The sequence below is a fragment of the Tachypleus tridentatus genome, chromosome 7 (assembly GCF_004210375.1).
Source record: "Tachypleus tridentatus isolate NWPU-2018 chromosome 7, ASM421037v1, whole genome shotgun sequence".
Taxonomy (NCBI): domain Eukaryota; kingdom Metazoa; phylum Arthropoda; class Merostomata; order Xiphosura; family Limulidae; genus Tachypleus; species Tachypleus tridentatus.
Window position 1 is genome coordinate 40,204,770 of NC_134831.1, and position 27,111 is coordinate 40,231,880.

At 33.6% G+C, this 27,111-nt stretch overlaps 1 protein-coding gene across 7 annotated transcripts in view; it reads right to left on the reverse strand.

Annotated features, from left to right (window-relative positions):
- Positions 1–3,850: 3,850 nt before the first annotated feature.
- The window catches only part of LOC143255497 (kinesin-like protein KIF12), a 41,944-nt gene continuing 18,683 nt past the window's right edge, over positions 3,851–27,111 (reverse strand). For 5 of the 7 annotated variants that reach the window (XM_076511243.1, XM_076511248.1, XM_076511244.1 and 2 more), the window contains exons 2-18: positions 23,757–23,846; positions 22,955–23,033; positions 21,370–21,497; positions 20,501–20,570; positions 19,989–20,123; positions 19,746–19,878; positions 18,375–18,617; positions 16,853–16,971; positions 15,042–15,146; positions 14,456–14,536; positions 14,100–14,157; positions 13,751–13,832; positions 13,157–13,264; positions 12,605–12,719; positions 10,173–10,285; positions 8,844–9,100; positions 3,851–6,805 (exon numbers count right to left, since the gene is read on the reverse strand). In XM_076511243.1, coding sequence (XP_076367358.1) covers positions 6,732–6,805; positions 8,844–9,100; positions 10,173–10,285; positions 12,605–12,719; positions 13,157–13,264; positions 13,751–13,832; positions 14,100–14,157; positions 14,456–14,536; positions 15,042–15,146; positions 16,853–16,971; positions 18,375–18,617; positions 19,746–19,878; positions 19,989–20,123; positions 20,501–20,570; positions 21,370–21,497; positions 22,955–23,033; positions 23,757–23,846 — 1,990 coding nt within the window. In that variant the 3' untranslated portion in view covers positions 3,851–6,731. The remainder of the gene's footprint in view (positions 6,806–8,843; positions 9,101–10,172; positions 10,286–12,604; positions 12,720–13,156; positions 13,265–13,750; positions 13,833–14,099; positions 14,158–14,455; positions 14,537–15,041; positions 15,147–16,852; positions 16,972–18,374; positions 18,618–19,745; positions 19,879–19,988; positions 20,124–20,500; positions 20,571–21,369; positions 21,498–22,954; positions 23,034–23,756; positions 23,847–27,111) is intronic. The other 2 variants (XM_076511245.1, XM_076511249.1) reach the window with 2 other exon arrangements.

The window sequence follows — 27,111 nt, forward strand, 5'->3', positions numbered from 1 at the left end:
GCTGGACCCCATTCATCATCAGGGACTTCAGCTCTACACCGGAGCTTTCCGCAGTTCAGAGCTTATACACAGTCTCATGAACTTCCTTTGCACCTCTGCAGTTTGTAACTATCTTTACTGTATGCTTCAAAACTTCGTTCTTTACCAAAGCATCCCACCTAGGGTTGTGTTTTCCTTCCTCAGTGGGCCATGCATTTTCAGAACAGATGATCTGCCATTGCTTCTTTTAGCTTCATTCCCAGGAGCAGTTATATGAATTGGGTCTGTTCTTGGATAACACTGCTGTATCCACCGGTCAGCCCATCCCACCATGGCTTCTTAAAGTCCTCAAATGTGACCTATTTTTAGGTCATCTGAGAAAAGCAGATACTCCAGATTGGAAATACTGTCTGTTGTTTGCTGAGCATCTTTCGAACTATCCTTCCACTTTTATTTATACGGATGGTTCGAAATCAGGTGACTGTGTGGGCTGTGTCATGGTTTGGTGGTTGCATGCAGAATATCCCCTCTACAGCTTCTTTGTTCACTGCTGAACTGTATGCTATTTCTGTTGCCCTGAATCACAGAAGCTAAGCAGTACTCAAATTGCGCTATTTATACTGACTCGCTTAGTTCTCTACTGGCTGTGGATTCGCTTCACGTTAGTTCTCACCCTGTTTTCGCCGATATTCAAAACTGACTGGCCCAAGTATCTTAAATATCTATTTCCATCCAGTTTTTCTGGATACCGCACCTTATTGGTATTCACGGGAGCAGGCTCGCCAACACTGCAGCTAAATCTGTCTGCTCTGGCACAATCACTGCTGTGCCTATTCCATACATGGACTATGGTTTTGTATATAAGGCTCGACTCCGTGCCAGTTGGCAGTCGACTTCGAGTGAGCAACGTGAAAACAAGCCACTCCAAATAAAATCCTATATTGGACTTTGGCTGTCTGGCTTCCGTAAGGGTCGGAAAGAGGACGTTGTTCCAACTAGACTACGCATTGATCACAGTTTTTAACTCATCGTTTTTTTTTTTATCTGGGACTGATGCACCAATGTGTTGTCTGTGTAACACTCAGGTCACAATAAGGCACACTTTACCGTCTTGTTACGACTCTTAAAGACGGCACCATTTTAGACATCTTTTGTCCCAAGGTTTATCCATAACGTTAGTGTTATTGGTGATGGTGACGTTGTCCACCTTGGAATGTTTTTAGTTTTTTAAAGGCCATTAATCTTTTTAATGCTATTTAAGTTTTTTTTTAATTTATACATGAGACCTTTTTCAATGTGATTCCCTTTTATAGACCTTTTCTAATGTGATTCCCTTTTAAGTATCAAAATCCATCTAGTTCGATTTGAAATTATAAAATGGCCGTAATATCAAATAATTCGAAACTAAGGCTGGAAAGGCCAAGTCAGGTGACTAACGGTGGTTTTTGAACTTACCTGTTAAGTCTTCTTGGTGATTTATGATAATTACAGTTATGCTACAGAAAGTCCTTTACAACTTGTATCACTGTAGTTTTCCACTCACTGCTGTAAACTAGATGTAAAAATTGAATTTAATGCTATTTATATTTTTAATTCAAAAATTAAACTTTGTTTTGTTTCACCTTAATTTCCTTTTATGAATTTTAATACTTTTACTTTAATTTTAACTTTTTATCAGATGTTTGACGCAGGTGGTCTAGTTGTTTTGCGCCATAAAACACCAAACCAACCAACCACGACGTTTACATACTGTACATAAATAATCTTATACGGAATATGAGTGTGGATTATCGTATTTGGATTGTATTGTTTGTGTTCACAAGAGGCAATTTGGCTAATTCAGAACGTCGGTTACCGAGTGGGTTCTGAGAATGGTTACCAGGTTTTATTGTACTATGTATTAAAAGGTTGCAAGTATTATTGTCGTGTCTACACCATTGAATAATTATCTTGATACCAATATATTTTGCTTTAACATCTTTCATTCGAGTGTTAGATCAGAATATGGATGGTTGAGCACGTTATATAAATATGGAAATGGAGAAGTCAGATGACAATCATAATGTATATAACGTCATGGAGGAATGATGTGTAACAGAAACTACACTCTGAAACTTTTGGCACTATGTAAGTAGTGTGGTGATTTTCAAAGCTGATTCCTTTGGAGAATGGTATGAAACAATCTTTTTTTACAATGCAAAATATACAATAAGAGATGAGTTAAGACGCAGGATTTAAAATAATTCAAAATTGTATATCCATAAGTTACATTAGAAAACGAAAGAATATGGATGAACTTGGGGTACCATGATCATCCAGGAAAAAAAAAACCTCTGCTATGCGGTACCTCATGCAATGATACCAACATGAGCAAGAATTTTCTCTTGGATATGAGGCCAATGAAGTGTAGGTTCACCAAGATGAAGTTTCAACTTATATCTTCCATTTCAACATGAAACAGCTATAGAATAAAATGGGTGTTCACTGAATTTAACATGAAGGCATACCAGTCAAGAGACTGTGTGCAGGAGCATCAAGGGAGTTATGCTAGGTCAAACTGTTGAAATTGGTGTTAGAAAATCATCATATTTTTTATAGAATAAAATCCATCCTATACTTGATGGATTAAGGAAGACATGCAAGAATAAATGGAGTGCTTTAAACATGACAGCCTTTTGCCATGAAAAATTAGTTTCATGGCTCTTTTTCGAGATGCACAGCTCTTACGTAGAGCATGGTCTGATGTTGTAACATGGATTGTAATAATGTGGTTAGACTTGTAAATAATTTTAATTTAACATACTTAACCTCTTAGTTCTTCGTAATTTATTTATGTTTCATCTATATCTCTTCTCTACTGCATTTATTATCTTGTGATATCCTCTCTTCGTTATGTTTACCTTATTCAGTGTTTGGGGTAATGTATACTCACTTCCATGGTTCTGTTTAAAGTAATGTGTGATGTTTAGATAGTATCCTGACGCTTCTGGAGCTACTTTGCTATCTGACTTCTGAATTGTGGATATTCATCAGTCGCTTCATTACTATAGTACTTCTTTTTACAGCATTCGTTGTTCTGCTGTAATAAGTGATTACGTGAGCTTTCCCATGAGGCATTTGTAATAACACTGCTTCTACTGCAAAAGTAATTAATGTTTGTATCTTTTATGAGTGTGCTAATTCAAAAGTAGCGGAATTGAAAACAAACAATAGTTTGTACAGAGGACGATTTTAGAGAATGTCAGTAGTGAGAACTGGGTCCAAGAGGTCCTCTCACCTCATGAAATTTCTTTGTTGTTGGCTAATCCTGAACACAATAAGATTAGTTTGTGTCTCTAGGAACTAATTTATCACGCGCTCCAGTAAATACACCTGCTGTTTGTTATCCACAACTTCAGTAGATTCAAGTTTTTTTTCCTTTAGCCTAACCTGTATATCCTTATCCACTAGCTTACTGACTTTTAATTAATCCATTATTTTACTTAGAAATCCTAGACATAATAATCGTGCAGAACTTTCACATCTCTAGAAAATTTATATAAAAACTTGTTTTTCCTCTTCTACTGGAAAAAAACAAACTATGTTTAAAAACTTCATTGTGAAATAACACTTCAAGGAAGTCTGATAAGGTGGTCGCTAATGTCCAGTAGTTATTACTTCTCTCTAACCAAATCAGTTTGATAACGTGGCTGCTAATGTTCAATAGTTATTACGGCTCTCTAACCAAATCAGCTTGATAAGTTGGCTGTCGAGTAGTTATCATTTGTTTGTGTATTACAGAGAAGTTCATTGAGACTTGTAGTCCACCGTACGCATGTTATTTTGAGTTGTGTATCATAAATAAAATTAATATAGACTTACAGCATACGTTTTGATACATTTATTGAATAAGTTTATAACGAAAACAGAGTTATCAGAAAAATATGAAATATTTCAAAATAGAAAAATTAAATAAGTTTACCGAAATAACATTCTGCAAAATGTTTACTCATTAACGTTTATATGTCGTTTTAACACTATCGTTTTGATTCAGGCTCAATGGCTACTGTTTAACTACGTAATTTTTTATAACATGAGTAATCTTACTTTATTTAGGTACATATATGTGCTAATCATAGCACTTATTAAAGTTTCAAGTTTCTGCTACTCTGACGTAGAGAAAGGTTGAATCAGGACGATGAATCGAAGTATGATCAACCGAACAACAAACTATTTGTTTTTACGTACAAAATAATACTCAAACATTTTGTTTGACGGATGATGGAAACTCAATGTGATACAAGATAAGTTGTTTATAAGTGTTTTTTGTTCTGTGTGTATCATTGGTGCAAGGTGTAGCAGGTGAAACGTGCAACACTAAGGTGTGTTATAGTGTAGCAGGCGAAGCGTGTGACACTAAGGGGTGTAGTGGAGTATCAGATGAAACATATGACACTAAGGTGTGTAGTAGAGTAGAAGGAAGGTGAAATGTGTGACACTAAGGTGCGTTGTAATGTAGTAGGCAAAGCGTGTGATACTGAGGTGTGTTGTAGTGTGGCAGGCAAAGGTGTAACGTATGACATAAAGGTGTGTAGTAGAATAGCGAAACGTGGTAAATTCAGGTACAGTAGTAAGTAACATCTGTGGCATTTGGGTGAAATATTGGTCACCGTGAAGTAGCTGTTGATAAAACCTGTGGCATGCAGTAGGTGAATATACTAAGTGTCACAATGTGCGACTTCCTTCTGCGGTATTTCGGCAGCAAAGAGTGAAAATCACACCAACTGAATATTTTTTTACTTTCTGGGGAGAATAACGAAATAAATATGCATAAAAGTTGAACAAATTGCGCCATTTGCACAAACAATGAAAAACGCATTACTGGGGTATGAAACATATCTGTAGAACAAAGAGGAACATTATATAAATGTAACACTGTGAAAAGTATGTAACAATTAGTGACGTTTTTGTGTGATACTGAGGAACATATTGACTGAGACGAGCCCCCCGCGAGTACAGCGGTAAGTCTACGGATTTACAACGCTAAAATTAGGAGTTCGATTCCCCTCGGTGGGCTCAGCAGATAGCCCGATGTGGCTTTGCTATAAGAAAAACGCAAACGCATGACTGAGACGATTCTATGTAACTAATCTAATAGCTTTTCTAAAGTTTCTTGTATAACAAAATTGTCATGTAAATTGTACGTAATCTAAGGGTTTTCTTGAAACAGTGCATACGTAACCACTGCACATAACCTGTGACATTTCTAAGCAATCATGAAATACGTTACAATAGGCCATGACATTCGTGAGAAGTAGCGCAAAGCTTTGTATCACCTTCGAATATGATGTAATATATTTCTGTGCAATAATTAAAAGCATGTAATAACGTTTCTGATATGATGATGTAATAACTATCTAGAAGAACAGACGGTGTCTTGGTGCTACAGTGTGTAGCCCGTTACATTTTTCTACAAGAACGTTATATGACTGATTTCATGAGCTATTGCTTCCCGTGTAATAATCAATTACAGATGTACGTATCGTATACCATAGAATGTATAATTAATGTCATACGACCAGTAAGTACTGGCAGATTATACCACACAACGTACGATTAGGACATATGAATATCAAGTACATGCAGTGTTTGTGTAGCACACAATGTATGCTTAAAGACGTACGACTAGTAAGTATATGCAGTGTTTGTTTAGCACACAATGTATGCTTAAAGACATACGACTAGTAAGTATATGCAGTGTTTGTGTAGCATACAATGTATGATTAAAGACATACGACTAGTAAGTATGTGCAGTGTTTGTATGCCACACTACATGTAATTAGGTAGTTGTTAACTGTGAACGATTTAAACAAATTAAGATTATTAGAAACACTTATCACATGTGTGAAGGCACTTTAAATATACTTCCAGTGTTCTCACTACTATTTTAGAAAACAGTCGAGTATTTAAAACGCACATCATGTGATTTCCCAGTCGAGAAACTGTTGTGAGTACAAGATGTAAAGACTTAGATTTTTTACACTCGTGTTGTATATAGTTGCTAGAGGTTGGCCATCGAGAAAATTTATTAGTGGAGTAAGGGCCCTCGCTCACATGATTCACGTGCTCGTTAACATGTTATTTACTAAGTATCAATAGCAAGTAATATTTTCAGCACAGGTGTTCTGAACATATATATATATATATATATATATATATTTAAATACGTATTTAGGTGTAGTTCAAACGTTTAAATTAGTTCAAAACTAACTTTTAACACAATACTTCGTGTGTGCGTAAAATGTAGAACTGAGTGTGTAAAACTGGAACTATTTGAAGTTACTTTTCAACTTAGACTTACAATCATATAAATATATAATTTTGTCTACAAGTTATGTAACTATTTATACTTTGATATTTTAAGGAAAACTTTAATAACTGTATTATCCTATCATTTCAGTGTATTGTGGATTTTAAAAAAAGTTAAAACCTGACTACACGACAATAGTGAAAATACAACCAATAGGAAAGGAGGGTGAACTCATCATAAATACGATATTCAATCCCTGTAATTTAAAACTTTGAGCATCAACATATATCCAATGAAATGACACGTTAAATTTGAAGGAAATGTTTTGTGGAACAAAAGTTATTATAAATATTAAAAGGTGTAATACAGTAATATACATTTGGTTTGGAATATAACTTTCCGTTGTTTTTGTAATTCACGTTAATTAGTATAGAACACCAATAACAAAACGGGCATCTTGCTTCTAGGCCTCTCCTCTGAGAACCTCTTGAAGTCTTAACACCCCCCTCTCCAGATTCCCCTCTCGCTCCTCGGGACCTGTAAAAGTTTGGATAAGCCCAGGACTGTTAACATATTTGCTGAAAGAACATTTTATCATATAAACGTTAAAAGTTTTTACAACTGTTTAGCTAGGTTATATAAAAACTAGAAACACTTAATGTTAGCTTTTTGTTTTTTAAAAGCTTAAACTGGCTAAACATATAAGTGAATAGGCCTAATATTCTAAACAAAAATTACGCAATAAGGCTTATGATTCGAACTGTATATCACACTAGGCTATAGGTATTTTTATTAGCAAAGTTCAAATCATAGTTGTATAAAAAATAATATTTAGAAACTTGTCAGGGAAGAGTTAACATCGATAGAAAAAATAATGAAAGCTAGTGTAACTTTTCTCACAGATGTTTGTTTTTCTAGTTACACTTAAGCACAGAGCTACACGAACAACTATCTATATTTGTCTACTACGGGTATCAAAACCCGATTTCTAAAGTTGTAAGTTCACAGACATATATCTGTGCCACTGAAGGGAAGTGGGCGTTTGTTACGATAAAGTGTTAACAACTGAATCGAACTTTTAACGCGCAGATAGCCTAGTTGCTTTGCGCCATAAAACACCCAACCAACCAACGAACTCTTACACAATTTATCAGAATCATTCTTTACCTCATTTTATAAGATCCGAAAATTCACAATGAGCATTATTCAAATGCTTTATGTATCTGCATGTTACGCAACGGTATAAAGAAATTAGTGCTGAATAGAAAAATCTAATATGTTCATTAAACAGCTTATGGAAAAAAAAACTAAAAGTGTTCTTCGGTTTTGCTCAACAGATGGCACTTCTATAAATTACTATTTTTGTTTTCTCAGTTACATTTTGAAGATTCTCGCTACACTGGTAATTAGGCCGAAAAAATTCTACATAGTGAAAACCCAATTGGTGAGATTCTGATTTTCCTTCACTTGGGTTTAACATTCAAAACCTTAAGTACATACTTAAGAAGAACCTGGGTTGGTTTTTAAATTTATTTTAATTTTTAACCACTGAATGGTTGCAATAATAATAGAACAAATAGTATATGCCTTCTTTCCACAAAAAAAACACACTAAAAACAATAATAATAAAAATCAAACCTGAAATTCACTTCTAAACCTACCTTCGGTGGTTGTGCTGTAAGTCTGAGGACTTATAACGCTAATACTCAGGTTTTAATATCTGCGATCTGCAGAATCTATTTTGTAGCTTTGTGCTCAACTGTAAACAGCAGTATCGTAGAGAAATAACTTAGAAAAATATACTTCAAAAATCAATGGTAAATTTAGGGTTAAAAATTATTTATTTAGAGAGTTTGAACGATATTTGTGGCCTTTGCTCGTTACACTATTTTTCTTACAGAGCTTTTTTAATGTTATTACATCCACGTTACGTTCTCCGAACACACACACTTATATTTAGTGGTCTAAAATTATTTAAAAAAAAATTCCAAAAATAATTAACAACCCAGCAATGGCATCTCGTGAATCTAACTCTAAGACTAGATTTAATAACAACAATATTTGTTCCTTTCCTAATTTAATCAAACACAGTATAATGTGATATTTAAGTGCGAGGCATGTTTTTGTGATACTATAAGATTCACAATCCTGAAACTCTAGCCTATAGGCCACGCCCGACCCTCCAATAGAATAGGTAATTGTAAACTTTTCTTAAAATAATAATAAAAAAAGACAATATTATAAGCCATAAGAAACTGAAAATTCGCAGCATGGTCTTGACACATGCTGTGGCTTGGGTGAGAGTGGTTAGTGGATCATGTTTTGAATCTCATAGGCCAAGGTTCGAAATCCGTTGTTGGAATATCGTTATTCACACTTTACTGTCGTTATGAGAACTATGGACGAATCCCACTGTTCGACGAGAATAACCCAAGAGTTGGCAGCAGGTACTGTTAATTAGCTACCCCCCCTCCAGTTTAAAATTAGGGAGGGGTAGCGCAGATAGCCCTTGTATATCTCAGTGTGAAGATTTAAAAAAAAACTAACTAATATGTACTACAAACATTTAACTTACTTTGATGAGGCCTCGTGGCCTTCATGGGACCTATAGTCCTCACATCACTGAGCTTATTGCCTTTTGCAAAGATCTTTGAGGAACCCAATAATGGGAGTTTCTGAACTTGTCCACTATCCTTTTCTGCTTTGGACACCTCATTCATTTTCGAGAGTCGATCCACTGGTAGGGGGATTCCACTAGCCCACGAATTACATCGCTTGATCTGATCTTCAATTAGTTCAGAATTTTGGAGTTGTTTGGGAAGGTTGGTTAAACTAGCAACAGAAAAATGTGACTATTATGCTAATCTACTTTGGCAAAAAAAAATCCTTTTTTGCAATAAATATCAAACACCTAGAAAAATCATTTTATCTATATTTTATTAACTATAGAGTACCTTGACAAAACCACCCAACTTTGTTTTACAAAGCACTCTTATTTACAACAAAATGGATTCTATCTACAACAATAAAATGGTTTAATTTATTTGTAATAAAATAGTTTATTCTATATATAACATTAAAATGATTTCACTTATCTACAATTATAAAATGATTTATTTTATCTACAATAAAAAGGTTTATTCTATCTACAACAATGAAATTACGTATTTTATCTACAATCATATGTAGATAAAATGTTGGGCTAGTTCTGCCCCTATTTCTACGCATTTTTTTCCATGAATATAATCGTTTTCACTGGTAAATTCCCAGAGGTAAACTAATTTACATGTCTAAAAAGGGCAGATTTGGAAAACACCAAAAACATTTAGCACAATGAAAGAAATAAAGCAACACATAAGTCACTTAGCTGATTGCTAAAAATAATTTTAGGAAGTCTCCATTATATATTTCTTTATGAAAGGGAGACAAAGGCTCGTTCAATTTAAGATATCAGTCATGTGGGTCTGGTGTGGCCTGTTTAATCTTATGGTTCAATGTTCACATCTTGTGGGTATAAAAGTGTGTTCTGTTATAAGAGTGGTGGTCTAATACACTATTCTGACAAGACTAGCCTTCCAACTGGTGGTGGATGTTGTAAATTAGTTGGGATAGATTTTGTCTACAAGTTGAAAAATAAGGGAAAACTAGTGCAGCTAACCCTCATACACCTTTCTGCGAAATTAAAAAACACACAAACAAATGAAATCACTATTTGTTTAAAGATGAACTGTAAATACAGCTCTATGTTACAGAAGTTACAGTCGTATACTATTTCTTAGTAAATTCGGGCATAAAACAAAATTTAGGTTGTTTCTAAAAACATTTTTGTAATGTTTATGGTAATATGTCATTAATAACTAATACAAATCTTAGAAAAACGAGAGATGACACCCTGTTTTAAAACCTTTGTCCGAATTTCATTCTCCCAGGAGTTAGAGACTGATCTTGAATAGAAACAGGTTTTGTTAGATCTTCCACTGATTTGGGTCTGGGTTGATCGTCCTTTGCCATCAGAGCCTGAATTTATAAAGAATAAAAGTTAACATAAGTTGAAACAAACAACATTTAAATATACGTACAGTTGTTCAAGTGGATAAATTTGATACTAATCTGATGTTTTATGATGTCACTTATTTACAAATTTTAAAACAAATTATTATAAGACAGTTAGAATGTTCGACAAGAAGGCAGAAGTTTATTTTGTTTCATATAAAAAAGTGTAGCTATTACTCAAACTATTTGCTCTAAATAAGAACTGAGTATGATATAAAGTTTAAGAAATTGAGAAAACATTTCGATTTTATCGTCATTACAAAGAAAGAGGTAACTGTTACCTCTTTCTTTGTGAACCTGACGATGACCGAAGAAGGTCGAAACGTTGTTCGCTCTTCTATGTAAGTGTTTTCAGCCCAAACGAGCCGTTTTTGCATATAAATTTCTCAACAAGTGGGTTTCTCGTCATCACTGATTATTATTTCATCACGGCGACTGTACGAGAAGTGTAAGTTTTTGTGTTTTTCTCAGTTACCTCTTTCTTTGTGAACCTGACGATGACCGAAGAAGGTCGAAACGTTGTTCGCTCTTCTATGTAAAGTGTTTTCTCAGCCCAAACGAGCCGTTTTTGCATATAAATTTCTCAACAAGTGGGTTTCTCGTCATCACTGATTAAGAACTGAGTAAGTTTTACAAGAAATATAAAACTCCACCACATATCTCTTAATTAATACACACCATGAATATTCTACCAGATACTTCTTGGTTAATATACATTATGGATATTCTACCTTATACTTCTTGGTTAATATACATTATGGATATTCTACCTTATACTTCTTGGTTAATATACATTATGGATATTCTACCTTATACTTCTTGGTTAATATACATTATGGATATTCTACCTTATACTTCTTGGTTAATATACATTATGGATATTCTACCTTATACTTCTTGGTTAATATACATTATGGACATTCTACCTTATACTTCTTGGTTAATATACATTATGGATATTCTACCTTATACTTCTTTGTTAATATACATTATGGACATTCTCCCAGATACGTCTTGGTTAATATACATTATGGATATTCTACCTTATACTTCTTGGTTAATATACATTATGGATATTCTACCAGATACTTCTTGGTTAATATACATTATGGATATTCTACCAGATACTTCTTGGTTAATATACATTATGGATATTCTACCTTATAATTCTTGGTTAATATACATTATGGATATTCTACCAGATACTTGGTTAATATACATTATGGATATTCTACCTTATATTTCTTGGTTAATATACATTATGGATATTCTACCAGATACTTCTTGGTTAATATACATTATGGATATTCTACCTTATACTTCTTGGTTAATATACATTATGGACATTCTACCTTATACTTCTTGGTTAATATACATTATGGATATTCTACCTTATACTTCTTTGTTAATATACATTATGGACATTCTACCAGATACTTCTTGGTTAATATACATTATGGATATTCTACCTTATACTTCTTGGTTAATATACATTATGGATATTCTACCAGATACTTGGTTAATATACATTATGGATATTCTACCAGATACTTCTTGGTTAATATACATTATGGATATTCTACCTTATACTTGTTGGTTAATATACATTATGGATATTCTACCAGATACTTCTTGGTTAATATACATTATGGATATTCTACCTTATACTTCTTGGTTAATATATATATGCAGGGGCGTAGATTTTTTACACCCGATGGGGGGGGGATGATTTTTGCAACCACTTATGTGGACTGTTCAATTTGCAAATTGGTAATCTCTGATTACGTGAACCTGAAAGCTGTAAACATGCAGTCACAGAGTAATCTTGTTGCCGCAATACTTGCATATATACTTAGGCCTACTGACTGATACTTACGAACAATCGCTTAGATCGAAAAGTTTAGAAGCACGCCTATGTTAAAGCTGTACATTTCGGCTACTGAAAAAACCTACATCTAGGCCTAATTATGTAATTCGATTGATAAGAATACGAGAATCACAAGAACAAACACACAATTTGTAGGCCTGTGATGCAATAAAACAATTCAACAGACCAAACTGTAGGGGAGATGATTGTATGCACTATAACCCACACCTAAAATGAAGGGGTTGGTATCCCCCCAGGATCTACGGCCCTGTATATATGGACATTCTACCACATACTTCTTGGTTAACATACATTATGGATATTCTACCACATAGCTCTTTGTTAATATCTTTCACAGCCAATCTACCACATATCTCACAGTTTAACATCTATTTTAGAGTTAATTTCTCACATACCTCTCTGTTAATATCCCCCATGGACATCCATAATCCAGAATTTCCAAAACTCATGGATGCTGAAAGGATTGAGTCTGGTCTGTATCCAGCATTGAGTGGGGAACGCATCACTCCTCTGGTCCAGAATTGAAGGTGTTGTGTGAATGGTTTCCAAAAAAGTTTTACAAGGTCATATTAGTTAAATATATTTCATTCGTGGAAAAAAACAAAACAAAACAAAACTTTGATTAACCACAATAACTTGTGCTCATCTGTAAAGTGAATTTTGTCAATTTTCTATGTGGAGAATTTGGAAAGTGACCATATATTAAATGGTCACTTTTTATGAAATTCTAAGTAGTCAATATTATTTAATGTAAACAGTATTTACCAGCATAAAATGGTTAATCTTAGTTTAAATAAGAGGAAGTCATTGAACTATTGGCCTTTTTTTATTAACATTTGAAACTTTATATTATGAATTAAGTTTAACTTGTGATATTAGCCACCCATAAACTGCATTTGAGATTTTTAATGATATCATTAAGAGTTTTCCTATGACATTTCGTTTACCTTTCGATATCAGCCAATTTTTTTGCCAAACGTTCATTTTCTTTACAAACTATCTCATGGTCTCTGACCAGTAGTGTTCTCAGTTGATGAAGTTGGCTATTTTCAGCTCTGTGACAAAAAAAACAACAACAACACAAAACCTGAGTTTAGTTTTAGCTTTGATATTTTGTAAATTAGGTATTTTAAAATAGATAAAACATCAGCGACCCCTATAGATCTCGAAAAAATGAACATGAGAACATCACAAGATGCCAACTAATCGGACAGTATGATCTACAAGTCTGATTGTGTCTTTGTTTTAATTCTTTTCAACTAATCCTACTTTATCCATATCATGGTTTGTGTTGGTCAGCCTGTAGTGTATGAACAAACAACTAAACAGTCAGTACCAGTAAGTTTACCCATACTGTGACCCCCCAGAGGCACATTGGTACATCTGTGGACTCACACCGCTAGAAACCAGGTTTTGATATCCGTGGTGGGCAGAGCACAGATAGCCCATTGTGTCACTTTGCACTTGGCACACAAACAATTAGTAAAACATTATAGATTTAGGGCACATCATTCTTAACACACAGGGTTCAAACCCCTCACCTCAGTCCTTCGTTTTCTTGCATGTAATGAGCGATTAAAGTGTTGGGTGTTTGCTGTGTTCCTTTCTCTTCAGCATTTGTAACTGAAACCAGAGAAATACAAAACAAATACTAAAATTAGTTAGATATAACATTAATTTATATATTTTAATGCGTTTAATTTTACATGGTAATAGAATAATTCAGTAGCATCAACATGCCTGACTTGCACTGTGACTGGGGGTATAAATATGTTTTAAACCTGTCTGAGAATTCTGGTCAGAAAAATTTGTTTTTGTAACAATAAAGCTAACACTTCAAATGGAAATAACAGAAGAAGAGAAACAGGAAAGTAAAATCCATACACTTACGAGTGTTTTCTGCACTTGGTAATTGGGCGACTTGTGTGGTGTTGTTGCCTAAAACAACCTGTTTAAATAAACAAAATCTGTTTAACACTTTACGGAGTTTTACCCATTAAATCTATATATATTAACTCTGAACGTACTAATGTTTACTTCTTTAAAAAAAAACTCTCCAAACAAACAGATTTGTCTGTTTCGTTACTTCATCCAGATTTATGTTTTAGAATACAACACCCATACTTCATCTACAAAGATGAAACAAATATTTGTTCTGGATTTAAGAACAATTCTATAATATTAAGAATTATCTGCCCTTCTATATATACATATATATATATATATGTGTGTGTGTTTGTCATTACCTGTTGTCTTAAATATTCATTTTCCATCCGCAACAACCGGACTTCTCTCTTTAGGCTTAGAATCATCTGTTCTCTGGGATCCTGTAAAATGATATGGTTGTTTGTACAGAGTTGTCACAATACAAGCAGGAAGCTGTGGCATTCCTTACTTACCTTCACATTTTGTGAAACCGGTGATTCTGATTAGCAGGCTAATCGACCATAAAATATGAAACTGTTTACCCTATTTAGCAGTAAAATCAAATTTGGAAATATAACAGCGTTTTATCTTCATTCATGCTTGTGAACAGCATCCTTCTCTTTAGTGAAGTATTAAATGATAAACGATTTTATATTTGTGAAATGAAATATCCTGTCACCAATTTAATCAAATAGAAAACAGAAAACTATTTCTATGTGTAACATTATCTTAGAAGACATGTAACACCAGTCAGTTTACAACTCATGACATGTGACACCAGTCAGCTTACAACTTATGACATGCAACACCAGTCAATTTACAACTTATGACATCAGTAAGCTTACAACTTATGACATGTAACTCCAGTCAGTTTACAACTTATGACATGCAACTTTATTCACTCACCATTCTCACAATCGGTTTAGTCTTGATTCTCTTAGCTCGACTTGCGTATCTCAACGTACTCATGGTTTCAGCAACATTGGTCCTACTTGGTGAAATACAAGCAATCTAAGAGCAGAGGTACAAGGATACCAAAATATGTTAGAAGATTAGATACAAGGCTATCTTCGTTTGGAGACAATCAGAACAGTGTAAAGTGTTATACATGTTTGGTAAAACTATAGCATTATAAAAAGTGTTATGTATGTTGTGGGACAATCAGAAAATTACAGTATTATACGTGTTTTTGAACAACTAGAAGATTAGAAATGGGTGTTAGGTGTGTTTAAATAGAAAGGGTGTTAGGCGTGTTTAATTAAAATGAGAATCAGGTAAAGAATGTTGTATATAAAAGCAATATAATGTGTTACGTATGTTTTGGGACAATTAGAACATTACAAACGATCGTTACGTAGGTTTTGAAACAAGCTGAACTGTTTAAGTTGAGTAACGATTATACCAGAACAAAAGAGGACGATGACCCTAAAACTAATGAAAAACAATAAAGAATAGCTGTTTTCATCTTCCCCACCTTTTACTTTGTTGTTGTTGTTTTTTTTTTTAAGTAGAAGTATTAGTAATACTATTTAATGATGTATTCTTTATTCAGTCCAAGAATTATTCTCTTTTTAAAGAAGAAGGATATACTGTATAGTACTAGTTCAGCTACACATTGTGATGACTATGGTGGACATACTGTGATTGAAATACTATTACACACTATGTTACAATATTTTCATTGTTACTTTAGGAACACATCTTAAATAATTATTATGGAGTGTACACCTTCTACAAGCCGAAGAGGAATAAATACAGTTATATATGTCATAAGACATTTCTATAAAAACGGTTTTGATAAATAATTTTCTTACCGTTACTCTGTTTGTTATATTCCAGCTAGCTTGATGTACTCTGGAGTAAGCAAAATGCATCGTTGGCAGTGAATATGATAAATATAATGTGGTTGGAATACTATTTGATATAATATACTTTTCTAATTTTTGAAAATCTCTAGAGGACTTGTAGTGCGTGTGTGTATGTTTTTGTTATTGTTTTTTTTAACTTAATAGGCCTGATACTAATTCCTTATGATAGACATATTCTAAAACCATAATGTTTACCCTTAGGCTTTGAAACAATGTAGTCAAAAATATTATATACTGTTGACTTAATCGACCGTAAGATTTCAGAGCAAATATGATATATTTATTCAGCGTTTTGCTTTACCTTTCTTTGGAAGCTTTTTAACTCACTTAAACCTAACGTTTCGCTTTGCAGCTTTTCCAGGAGTCCTGTAGAAATGCTTAAAAAAGGGGTGAACTATATTTAAAAAATGATAAACAGATGTTTTAAATTTCCCAATTGAATGTACACACTCTTAAACTAAATCTTTACATCTTCTCCTCAGACTTATAAAGATGATATTTGGGAATTCGTGTACAAACCTCTTGAAAATCATCTGTAAAGCGATAAATTGAATAGAAGATAATCACGAATTATTATGGTTATTCGTACTGCTTATTATGTGACTGTTATTAGGTTAAACGATGATGTTAATATAAAGATGATCAAAAATTAATAATGCATTCTTAAACCTTACCGCTTTATCATAGACTTTCAAAAATATGCTTAGAAGTATTGTTTAATGTTAAATTACAACTGTAAAATGCACCTAATAGATACCTATTTCTAACATCATAATTTTCATTAAGAAATGTTAAATAATACGGATTTAACCTGATTATTTTAATTTATCAAACTATGAAGATAATTACCATCAATACCATGCCACTTCCACTTAAACTTTCAGACAACAGTTTTGTCAAACAACTGTCTCGATACGGGATGTGGCCGTTTCGTTTCTTAGAGTCAGCTAAAGCTGATATACAGTTTCCTAGAGGTGAGGAAAAATGAGAGAATGCCTCAATTACATAGCAAATTCAAGTATAGAAAACTGAAAAGAAGCACTTGAATTATATATGACCGGGCACGGCATAGCATTAACGTGCCAAAACTGAATCCAAGGATACATGGCTCTCAACACGTAGCTACAAAAATGCGCTTCACACTTTGGTGTCGCGAGCGCATTATAAGAATAACCTCCAAATCTCATTATTCAAGAAGACAAAAGTAGCCAAAGAGTTGGCAATGGGTTTTATTAACTAGCTTCTTTCTCCTTAGTCAAAAGTATAGAAGGCCATCGGAGCAGACTCTTTTGTAGCTTGAAGATAAAATACGAAATGAATCAAGTTAAATCTTATGAGGGTCTTTAACGACAAAATATATCAAAGGAAGACTGGAATTACTTAGTGGTGTCAGATCGATACTGAAGTTTCTATGAAAATGGATTTGAGAACTCTTATTGTTTGACTGATATTCATGCGACCTGAAGGTACAGGAACATACCTTACTATCTGACTTTTGCGAAGCACAAAAAACAACATATATTACCTCAGGAAGACAGTGTTAAGTATCAGTTTGAATATTGTACAAAGCTACACTGATCGTCCATAATTTAACAATGGAAGATTAGAGGGAAGGCAGCTAATCACCACCACCCACCGTTAACCCTTAGGTTCTTCTTGTACCAACAAATAGTAGGATTGACTGTCACATTATAACACTCCCACGGATGAAATAGCGAGCATGTTTGGTGTTATAAGGATTCGAACCCGCCACCCTCAAACTGTTCCAACCACCTGGTCGTTTTATTAATCAAATCATCTGAAATATGTAAACCCAATTAATTATGTACATATAGATTACAAGGTGTAGGCTAAATTAAAGTTAATTAAAATAGAAACTTGTTTTTTATTTACGTAAAATGATTCTATGAATAATTAGTAACGAGTATGAATGCAGATCTTTTAAAACAAAAGCTATAATATAGTTAAACATCTGAAAGAAGAATGTTATAATAGTATAACAAAAAAATGGATGAATTAAATGCTAAATTCAAAAGTTTACCGGAAGTGACGTATATTTTAAAATACCGAATTGAGTCTCCAGTTAACGAATTTAATCGAATCCTCAGTTCCAATTCACAATCGAATCGAATTTCGAAGGATCGCATGAGCATTAGCAGAAATGGCTCAAAGTTTTTCGAATTTCAGTTTGTCTGGACTTAAAGAAGGCAGACAATTTAAGTTTTGTAAAGTGTTTTGCACTGTACAGCGCTTGAGAACGTGACATATACTTAAACAATTCGAGGATAACACATTACACCATACTTAACAAAAATGTTTACCTAACCCTACTAGTGACTTGGTAACGTTGTTTTATTGCATAAAGACCTACCTAACACTAAAAGGGACTTGTTGATGTTGTTCGCTTCCACAAGGACTTCTCCTTTGCTATTGGTTTTCTTTGTTTTTTCCGAGCCCGCTAAATCCACCAGGGAAAGTTTGCCCTGGCGACGAATGAAGGTGTCAGGGTCGTTGGGATCATGTGTCTCTGACGTCAAAGTGATAATTAAGAGTGTGTGACTTCTACTAGAGTTTTCGTTCATTTTGTGGCTTCGAACTTGTCTGTTCTTTTTACCTTATTAAAAAATAAACCTGTTATATTGGTGACAAAAACGTACATAGTGAAATGCGTTTCTGTGAATTATCCTGATGATAAATAATCTAAAAACCAAAACAGCACATTCAGAACTCGTTTATTATGTTTAACATTTTCTTTTCTCAAATTTACTTTTCTTTGGTTAAAACTCTAGAAATATACTACAGATTTTGAAAGTTTATTATGACTAGGTTAAGGACCATAACTAACATTGGTATGAAGAGCCATCTCGTGTTTCGTTTTACTGTAACACCATCCACACAAGAGATCTGTTGGCCATCAAGGAGGAAATAAATGTTTTCATGCTAGATATTTACCTTCAAGTACATTTTGAATGTTATTCGTTCATCTGAAAGAACCATAGTTTTTCCTGTTGTTTAAACGAATTTCGCCATATTTCATCATTTGCTTCCAGTCAATTTTGTTTGCTTGTATTTTGCGCTCTAAGATCACACAAACCATGTTCTCTTATTTACCTGGTATTATTGCAAACTCCTAGTCATCGTTGAAGTAACTGGTCAGTTGTAACAGTGTTTGACTTTTGTTGTACATTACATTTCTGGCCATACAGCTTTCCCTAATGGACTAGCAGATACATTCCCTTTCCATTGCCACTGTTGGCGTACTGTGACAATAAGTATCCATCGACAGCCGTTTAAAGAAATAGTATTTGAAGACGATACTTATAGATCGATATCTAGCCATCTAGTACTATCAGATCTCCATCCCCAAAGAGTTCAAGTAATTAGTTGATACATCATAGTCTGTAACGTAGATTTAAACAAATGAAATGTTCTATGTGTATGTGGGTGAGAGCCCTACTAAAGTGGTCAAACAGTGTAGAGCACTTAACTTTTAACATGGTTGTTTTCACTACATATGAAATATTGGGGAATCACTTATGCCACTGACGATGGTTCTCTACAGAAGAATTCTTTACTTTTAGTTCTTTTGATAAAAAATTCTTAAATTAAATAATCAGGTCCCTTTATATATCCAAGGTGACTACTAATATTTTATAGATGCTCATACTGACAAATCCTTAAAATATATATACATATATATATATAGAAAGAGATACTAATACTGATACTTCCCTTTCCTTACCTTCTTCTACTACACCTTGTAAATCACCTTCATCTTCACATTCAACTGCGAACAGATTCTCCGCATAGAATCCTTTCACTTTGGACCAGCGGATGGCAAGGTGTTTGGTTGAAGGATTCAATAGATCCAGAACCTGAAGTTGAACGCAAAGTCACTCAATAAAATGTGTTAAAGAAGAAATAGTAAAAATAAAACATTAATTGAAAAAAAAAGAATTTATATAAAGCTGTTAAGAATAATTACATGTTCTTTGTACACTTCAAGATAAGATGCATGTATGGTATACTCTTCTGTTGTCCTCTGCCTAATTTCATCAAACAAGTAGCTAAAAGCGAGGTTTACCAAACCAAGAATGTTACTGCTTGCTGCTTCACTACCCTAGCGGAGAAAATGGATAATAATTATTACTTCAGAGGGCGTTATAGATATATATATATATTTATTGTAAAATTTTTGCTTTTTTATCGATATGAAAAAATTGAGGACAACAAAAATGAACAAAACTTTCTAACTGAAATTCGCCTAAAAAACAACAACACTATAGCCTTACTCATTAAATCATATTGTTACTAAACCTATTTTAAAGCATAACCGATATGTCATAAGAAAAATAAAATAAAAGTTAAAAGTTGATATATTACGAACAAAGAAATCTAGTTTGATTGTCCTGTAGGGGCTTTATTTTGGCCAAATATTTTACATTCTATCGATAGATGGCAGGGAAGTCGTAAGTGCTACTCATAATAAAGACTTACTTGTGGTCCTGTTAAAGTATACGTTTTCCCTGAGCCCGTTTGTCCGTAAGCCATAATGGTACAAGAAAATCTAGGTGAAAAGAGATGAAATCTATTTAATACTGAAGACGAAAGAGGCAACAACATGCTCTGTGAGTGTCTATTTCATCTATATCAGCACGTGGAGAACCTACCAACTCGGTCTGGGTATGCATGTTGCGTATACCACTACAAAGAAACGATAACACTATACGGCGTGTGATTGTAAATGTTGTATGTATCAGTATATGTTGTTTATATCAAAAGGTGGAAGACACAACACAATAGTGTATGTGTGTTTGTATAGTTTGTGATAACACAAAACCAAGTGTGACTGTATACGTCATATGTATCAGTAGATAGAACACACAAAACAAGACGATGTATGACTGTATATGCTTTTATATCAGTTGGTGAAACGACACAACACAAGACAGTGTGCGACTGAATATGGTTCATATATCCGTAGACAAAAGACACAATACAAAACAGTGTGTGACTGTATATGGTGTTATATCAGTACACAGAAGACACAACACGAAACAGTGGGTGACTGAATATGATGCATATATGAGAAGACAAAAGACACAACACACAACAGTGTGGGACTATATATGGTGTTATATCAGTTCACAGAAGACACAACACAAGACAGTTTGTGACTATATATGTTGTTTACAAGTAAATACAAGACACAACACAAGAGAGTCTGAGTGTATATGTTGTGTGTATCAGTAAATACACGACAAAACATAAATAACACAAGACAGTGTATACGTTGTGTTTATTGGTACATACAAGAGATGATTTTTGGAAGTTTCTAACACACTTATAGTTAATTGGAAAATTACCCATCGAGCGCCATTTCAACAAATCTTTTAACTCCACTGTATTGGAACACGTTTTCCTGTGTAGCTTCAGGCTGAAACACCATGTTGAAGTTAAACACTCGCGAATGACCATTGGTGTGGTCATCAACCTAAAGACGAAGAATTATTGGTTCAGTAAAACTAGAAACGAATTAAATTTCGTAAAAAAATATACAATGACAGATAGATAAATAAAATACTAAATATAAACAGATGGCTAGTTGGAGAGAATGGTGAATGGATGACCACAGATATGTTCAAACATTTTGTAATGTTATGGTCAGTAGTTTACATGATAATTAAGTGCAACTACTGTCATTATTAATTACTGGTTACTTTTATATTAAGTTTTGGCACTATTGTTCATTTAACACTATGTGTTAATTATTGATTAGGTGTGTATTAAATTGCGGTACTATTGTTCATTTTCATTAGGTATTAATTACTGATTAATTTTGTACTAAGTTGCGGTACTATTATTCATTATCACTAGGTATTAATTATTTATTAGTTTCATACTACGTTTTGTCAGTATTGTTCATTTATCACTAGGTTTTAATTACTTTTTAGTTTTATACCAGTAAGTTTCGGCACTATTGTTCATTTATCACTAGGTGTTCATTGGTGTTTAGTTTTATACTAAGTTTCGGTATTATTGTTCACTTATCATTTATAAATTTACACAATGAGCTACGTGTGCTGTGCCTACCTTGGCATCAAAACCCGGATTTTAGCGTTATAAGCCTTAAGACCACTGATTCACTGATCTTAACAGAGACTTATTCTATTCACTCACCTAGGGGTCTTCCCCATTAAGACGCTATGAAATTAATATACTTAAATGTTTTCAAGAAATATATCCAGGTTTTGCTTGGTTGGGTTGACTGTGTTATCAGTTAGATGGATATAGAACGATTATGTTATCTTATATCCTATTATTTCGCTGTTATTCTATTTTATCATATGATCTTCTCTGGTATTACAGATTATTGAAGATAGACAGGCATTACTACGAGTTGTACGTTCGATACGTTCCTGAATTATAAGTTGTGTTGGTCTTTGTTCCTCTAGGATGTTAGAATATTGGAGATGATTTTTACCTCTCTACTCAGTCTTCAGGTGGTTTACTATTGTACTGTGTTGAGACTTCTGAGCAGTGTTCTGACTTTATGCTGTTTGCATATCTTCTGTATGTTTTCAGAGAGACCCCCGTGAGATTGTAAGATTAGTAGCCAAAACGTAGAATAAGAAACAAATCGGTATCTACTTGCAATAATAATTATACTCGTATAAACTAGTACCTTTTACAAAGATTAATAGCCAATCGCTACAAACTTGTTGAAATCACTTCAAAATCACTCGGTATCTAGCGGTGTGGGTCCGCAGACATACCCTTTGCCACTGGAGGACGACATTATAAATAATCATAATACATAGCTAATCTTGATATTACAAATAATAAAAAGAAACTGGGCATTACAAATCATCGTGAAAACGACTTTAAAGAAAATTGGTGTGCAAAGGCTCATTGACCAAAATGCACTAAAACTCAGAGCTATTGACCCACCAGAATTTGTCCATTTCCAGGAAACTGAACTGTCTGATTATCCTTCCTGGCTACTTCTCTGGAACTCAAAGGTTTCACTCTAGAAAGAAATGTTTTATGCTGGAGATGGAATGTTTATTCCAAAACGTTCATATTAATTGTTTTTTAACTTTAAGTGGGTATGCTTTTTGTCTTATTTGTGGTTATTTAATTCTGATTAAAATTAAACCACAGGAAGTGGAGTAGGAACAGAAAAGTACAAGAAGGAGAAAGATTGGCAACTAGAAAATCTTCGCACAGATTACAATAAATAATTTTTATTAGAGCGACTTTTGGTTGACACGTCGAATAAAAATATTTTAACACCATTTTTATTCTTTTCTTCATACTTTCCTTTCATAACGGTATGTAAGTCATGCTGTTGGTTAATTTATAATGTTATAACTGAAATATTATTATTGAATGATAACCCTTACTTTTCCATATTATATTATAATTATTGAATGATAACCCTTACCTTTCCATATTATATTATAATTATTGAATGATAACCTTACCTCTCCATATTATATTATATTATTATTGAATGATAACCCTTACATTATTACAAAATATTATTATTGAGTGATAACCCTTACCTTCCTACATTATATTATTATTTAGTGATACCCCTTTCTCCATTATAAAATATTATTATTGAATGATAAACCTCAACTTTTTACATTATATTATTATTGAATGATAACCACTACCTTCTTACATTATTATCTAGTGATAACCTTTATCTCCCTACATTATATTACCAGTGAGTGATAATTCATACCTCACTACTACTCTGATGTTGTCCGAATTTCCTGAACCGTCGTCTGAGCTGATGGAGGCTAAGGACTCTTGAGAACTAGCTGTGCTAGGCCTAAAATATACCAAAATATTAGTGTGTATCTCATGTTTCTTTCGTAGTGAACGTTGGCTTATTGGAAGTTGTTATTACATGCATTCCTGTTGTATAATGAGAAACATTATTATGTAAGATCAGTAATTTCCTGAAAATATTCGTTTGGACAATACACAATAGAATTAAAATAATAATATGTAAGGGTGCCATCACATCTACTGGCCTCCCGAATATTTGAATAATTTTGAAATTATATTATATATAAAACTAGGCACAAAACTAAGGTCTATACTATGTAAAAATATTCTGACAAACACAACACCAACATTATTTATAAAATACAATGTGATAACTGCCACGACTTATATATTGAAGAAACAAGTAGAAAAATGGAAACCAGATTCAAAGAACACAAAAAGTCACCTTCAAACATTTTCGAACACTGGAAATCAAATAAACACAACATAACCATAGAAAACACCCAAATACTAAATAAAGAAATAAACATAAACAAACGATAAATTAAAGAAGCCTTACTTATACAACAACTCAAGCCCAAAATAAACAAATACCTTCATACCTATATTAATAAATATATCCAACATCTAAGTATGCCCTCTACATTCCTACACACAGTTACACAACCGTCTTAAAACATGTGGTCAGCTATCAGTCAGTTACCCTTTCTTTCTTTGTGAACCGGCCTGGCATGGCCAAGCGCGTAAGCCGTGCGACTCGTAATCCGAGGGTCGCGGGTTCGCGCCCGCGTCGCGCTAAACATGCTCGCTCTCCCAGCCGTGGGGGTGTATAATGTGACGGTCAATCCCACTATTCGTTGGTAAAAGAGTAGCCCAAGAGTTGGCGGTGGGTGGTGATGACTAGCTGCCTTCCCTCTAGTCTTACACTGCTAAATTAGGGACGGCTAGCACAGATAGCCCTCGAGTAGCTTTGTGCGAAATTCCAAAACAAACAAACAAACAAACAAATCTTTGTGAACCTGACGATGACCGAAGAGGGTCGAAACGTTGGTCCTCTATTAGTGCTTTCTCTACCCATACCAGCCATTTTTACATATATAATTTTCTCTACAAGTGGGTTTTCTTGTCATCACGGATTGAAATTATATTGTGAGATCCAGGTAGATAGAGACAACTGACGGAATTATGGAGTTAAATAAATTTCTTTGATGAGGGTATTACCAATTCAGAGAAATAGTATCAGCTGTGCCAAAGGAAAGACAATTTTCTATTTAAAATCCGAACAACTTCCATGACACGTAAGTTATACGGCTATGTCAGTGAAACCAATGCTCAAGTATAACCACTACCTGCTCTACCATTGTTAACCGAGTAGCGAGAACAACTGGCCTCTTTTATAATTTACTCAGAGCGGAAAATACGGAGCGTATTCGGTGACATATCTCAGAAAACAACCTCTAAAAACCCATTATTATTGGGACCAGCAGTATAAAATTAAGGTTGTACTTAATTTATATTTCTGTGTTACTTTTTTATGTTCCAGAAAATTCATAACGTTGATTCAAGTAAACAGTTATTTTATGTTTTAGCCTTTCAAGTATGCAGATCCGTCTATTTATAATTATATGCACTATTGTAACGATTTCTATCTTTGAGTTTCAGTCCTTTGTGTTATTCAGTAAAAATAATTCTGATTCCAGGACGACAAAAAAATAATTTATTTCTTCAACCGTAATGTGCAAGTTCTACAGGATACTTTCGTTTATAGGCCTAACTCACATTCGAAACCTTAATCACTTGTACAATTTCCTCTAGTATCTACGACCCAACTCGAAAATCATTGACTAATTCAGCCAGTAATTGATCCATATTTTAACTCACTCACGAACTTATCAAATGACTGATTTATTAACTGACTACGTGACTTATTGATTAACTCACCAAAGAACTGACTATCAAAGTTATACACTCTGATGTTTAAAAAATATGTTTTCCCATACCTCCCCAAATTAAAGACATCATCACAACATACCTATGTAAACGAGAGAACTAGAAAACGCCTTCTGACAACCACGAAATGTAAATTAAGATATAAAAGGTATATTATTACTCATAGTGTCTAATAACCTTCTTTTAAACTTAACGAACGAAATAATTTTATTGTGTTTTACTAGTAAATCGTGATATAGAGATTAATAACAAAAAGTCAATATTTATCGGGATTACCGCTAGATAGCACTTATCGTGTTTTCACAAACCTCACGTTAACATCGTTTTAAATGTTTTACTTCACATCATCCATCTTGCTATTGCAATAAAGATACTGTTTTGAAAATTAAAATGCACTAATTTTTTAATGCGAAACGAAGAATGCAATTTGGTTTAATATTAAAAAATGCTTTTCTTTTGTAGCTTGACAGAAACTTCGAATTCCTTAACTAACATTTTCTATTTGTAATTCATTTCCGTATAAACACCAAACGTTTCCTTTTTTTTTTTCTCTTGAATACAGGTTGAAATATTTATCTGGGGTTATTAGAAAACCCTTTTTTGTGTTTTCAGTTCGATAACATCTGTAAGATAATACGAGAATACAATCAGTTTGTTCGTGTAGGTCTTTATGTATATTAAATATAAACATCTTTATATCTGCATAATACTATTTTGAGTGGCCGAGTTATATGTTTGGTTCCCAACACGCACATGGTAACTGCTTTATAAGGCTGTTTTAACATCTGTGTATTATCTTCACACTGGTTTTCTTGTTGCACTTTTAAAGTTTTTGTATTAGATATCCTGAGACTTGTCACGAAAGAAAAATTAACTATTTCCACGAAGCATTGAAGCAGCTGGTTGCTAGGTGTTTCCATCTATTACTTGATTACATATTTTAGCCCTAACCAATCATTTGGTCATATACTCTAACCAAGCTGTGACGTCAGCTGTTGCGAAACAGCCTGCCTCATCGTATTAACACGGAGTCGTCCATTATAACTAATTTATCTTGGTTTTCACTTGAAAATGGGGTTAAATTACAAACTAACAGAATACTGCATTCTAAAATATTAATTGTAATTGCGTTAAAACAGCCCGACGACTTTTAATAATAATAATAAAAGGAACTACGAAACATTCACGTTCTTGTCTGCCCGTCAGTCTTACAGTCTTATAATAATAACAACAGTGAAAATTATTACCCTCAACAGGATTGCACAGTGGTAAAGCAAATGAAGAACAGTACTAAACCCCATCAAACCTCGAGCTATAATCCTCTATCATGAATTAAACAAAATATTAAAACACGT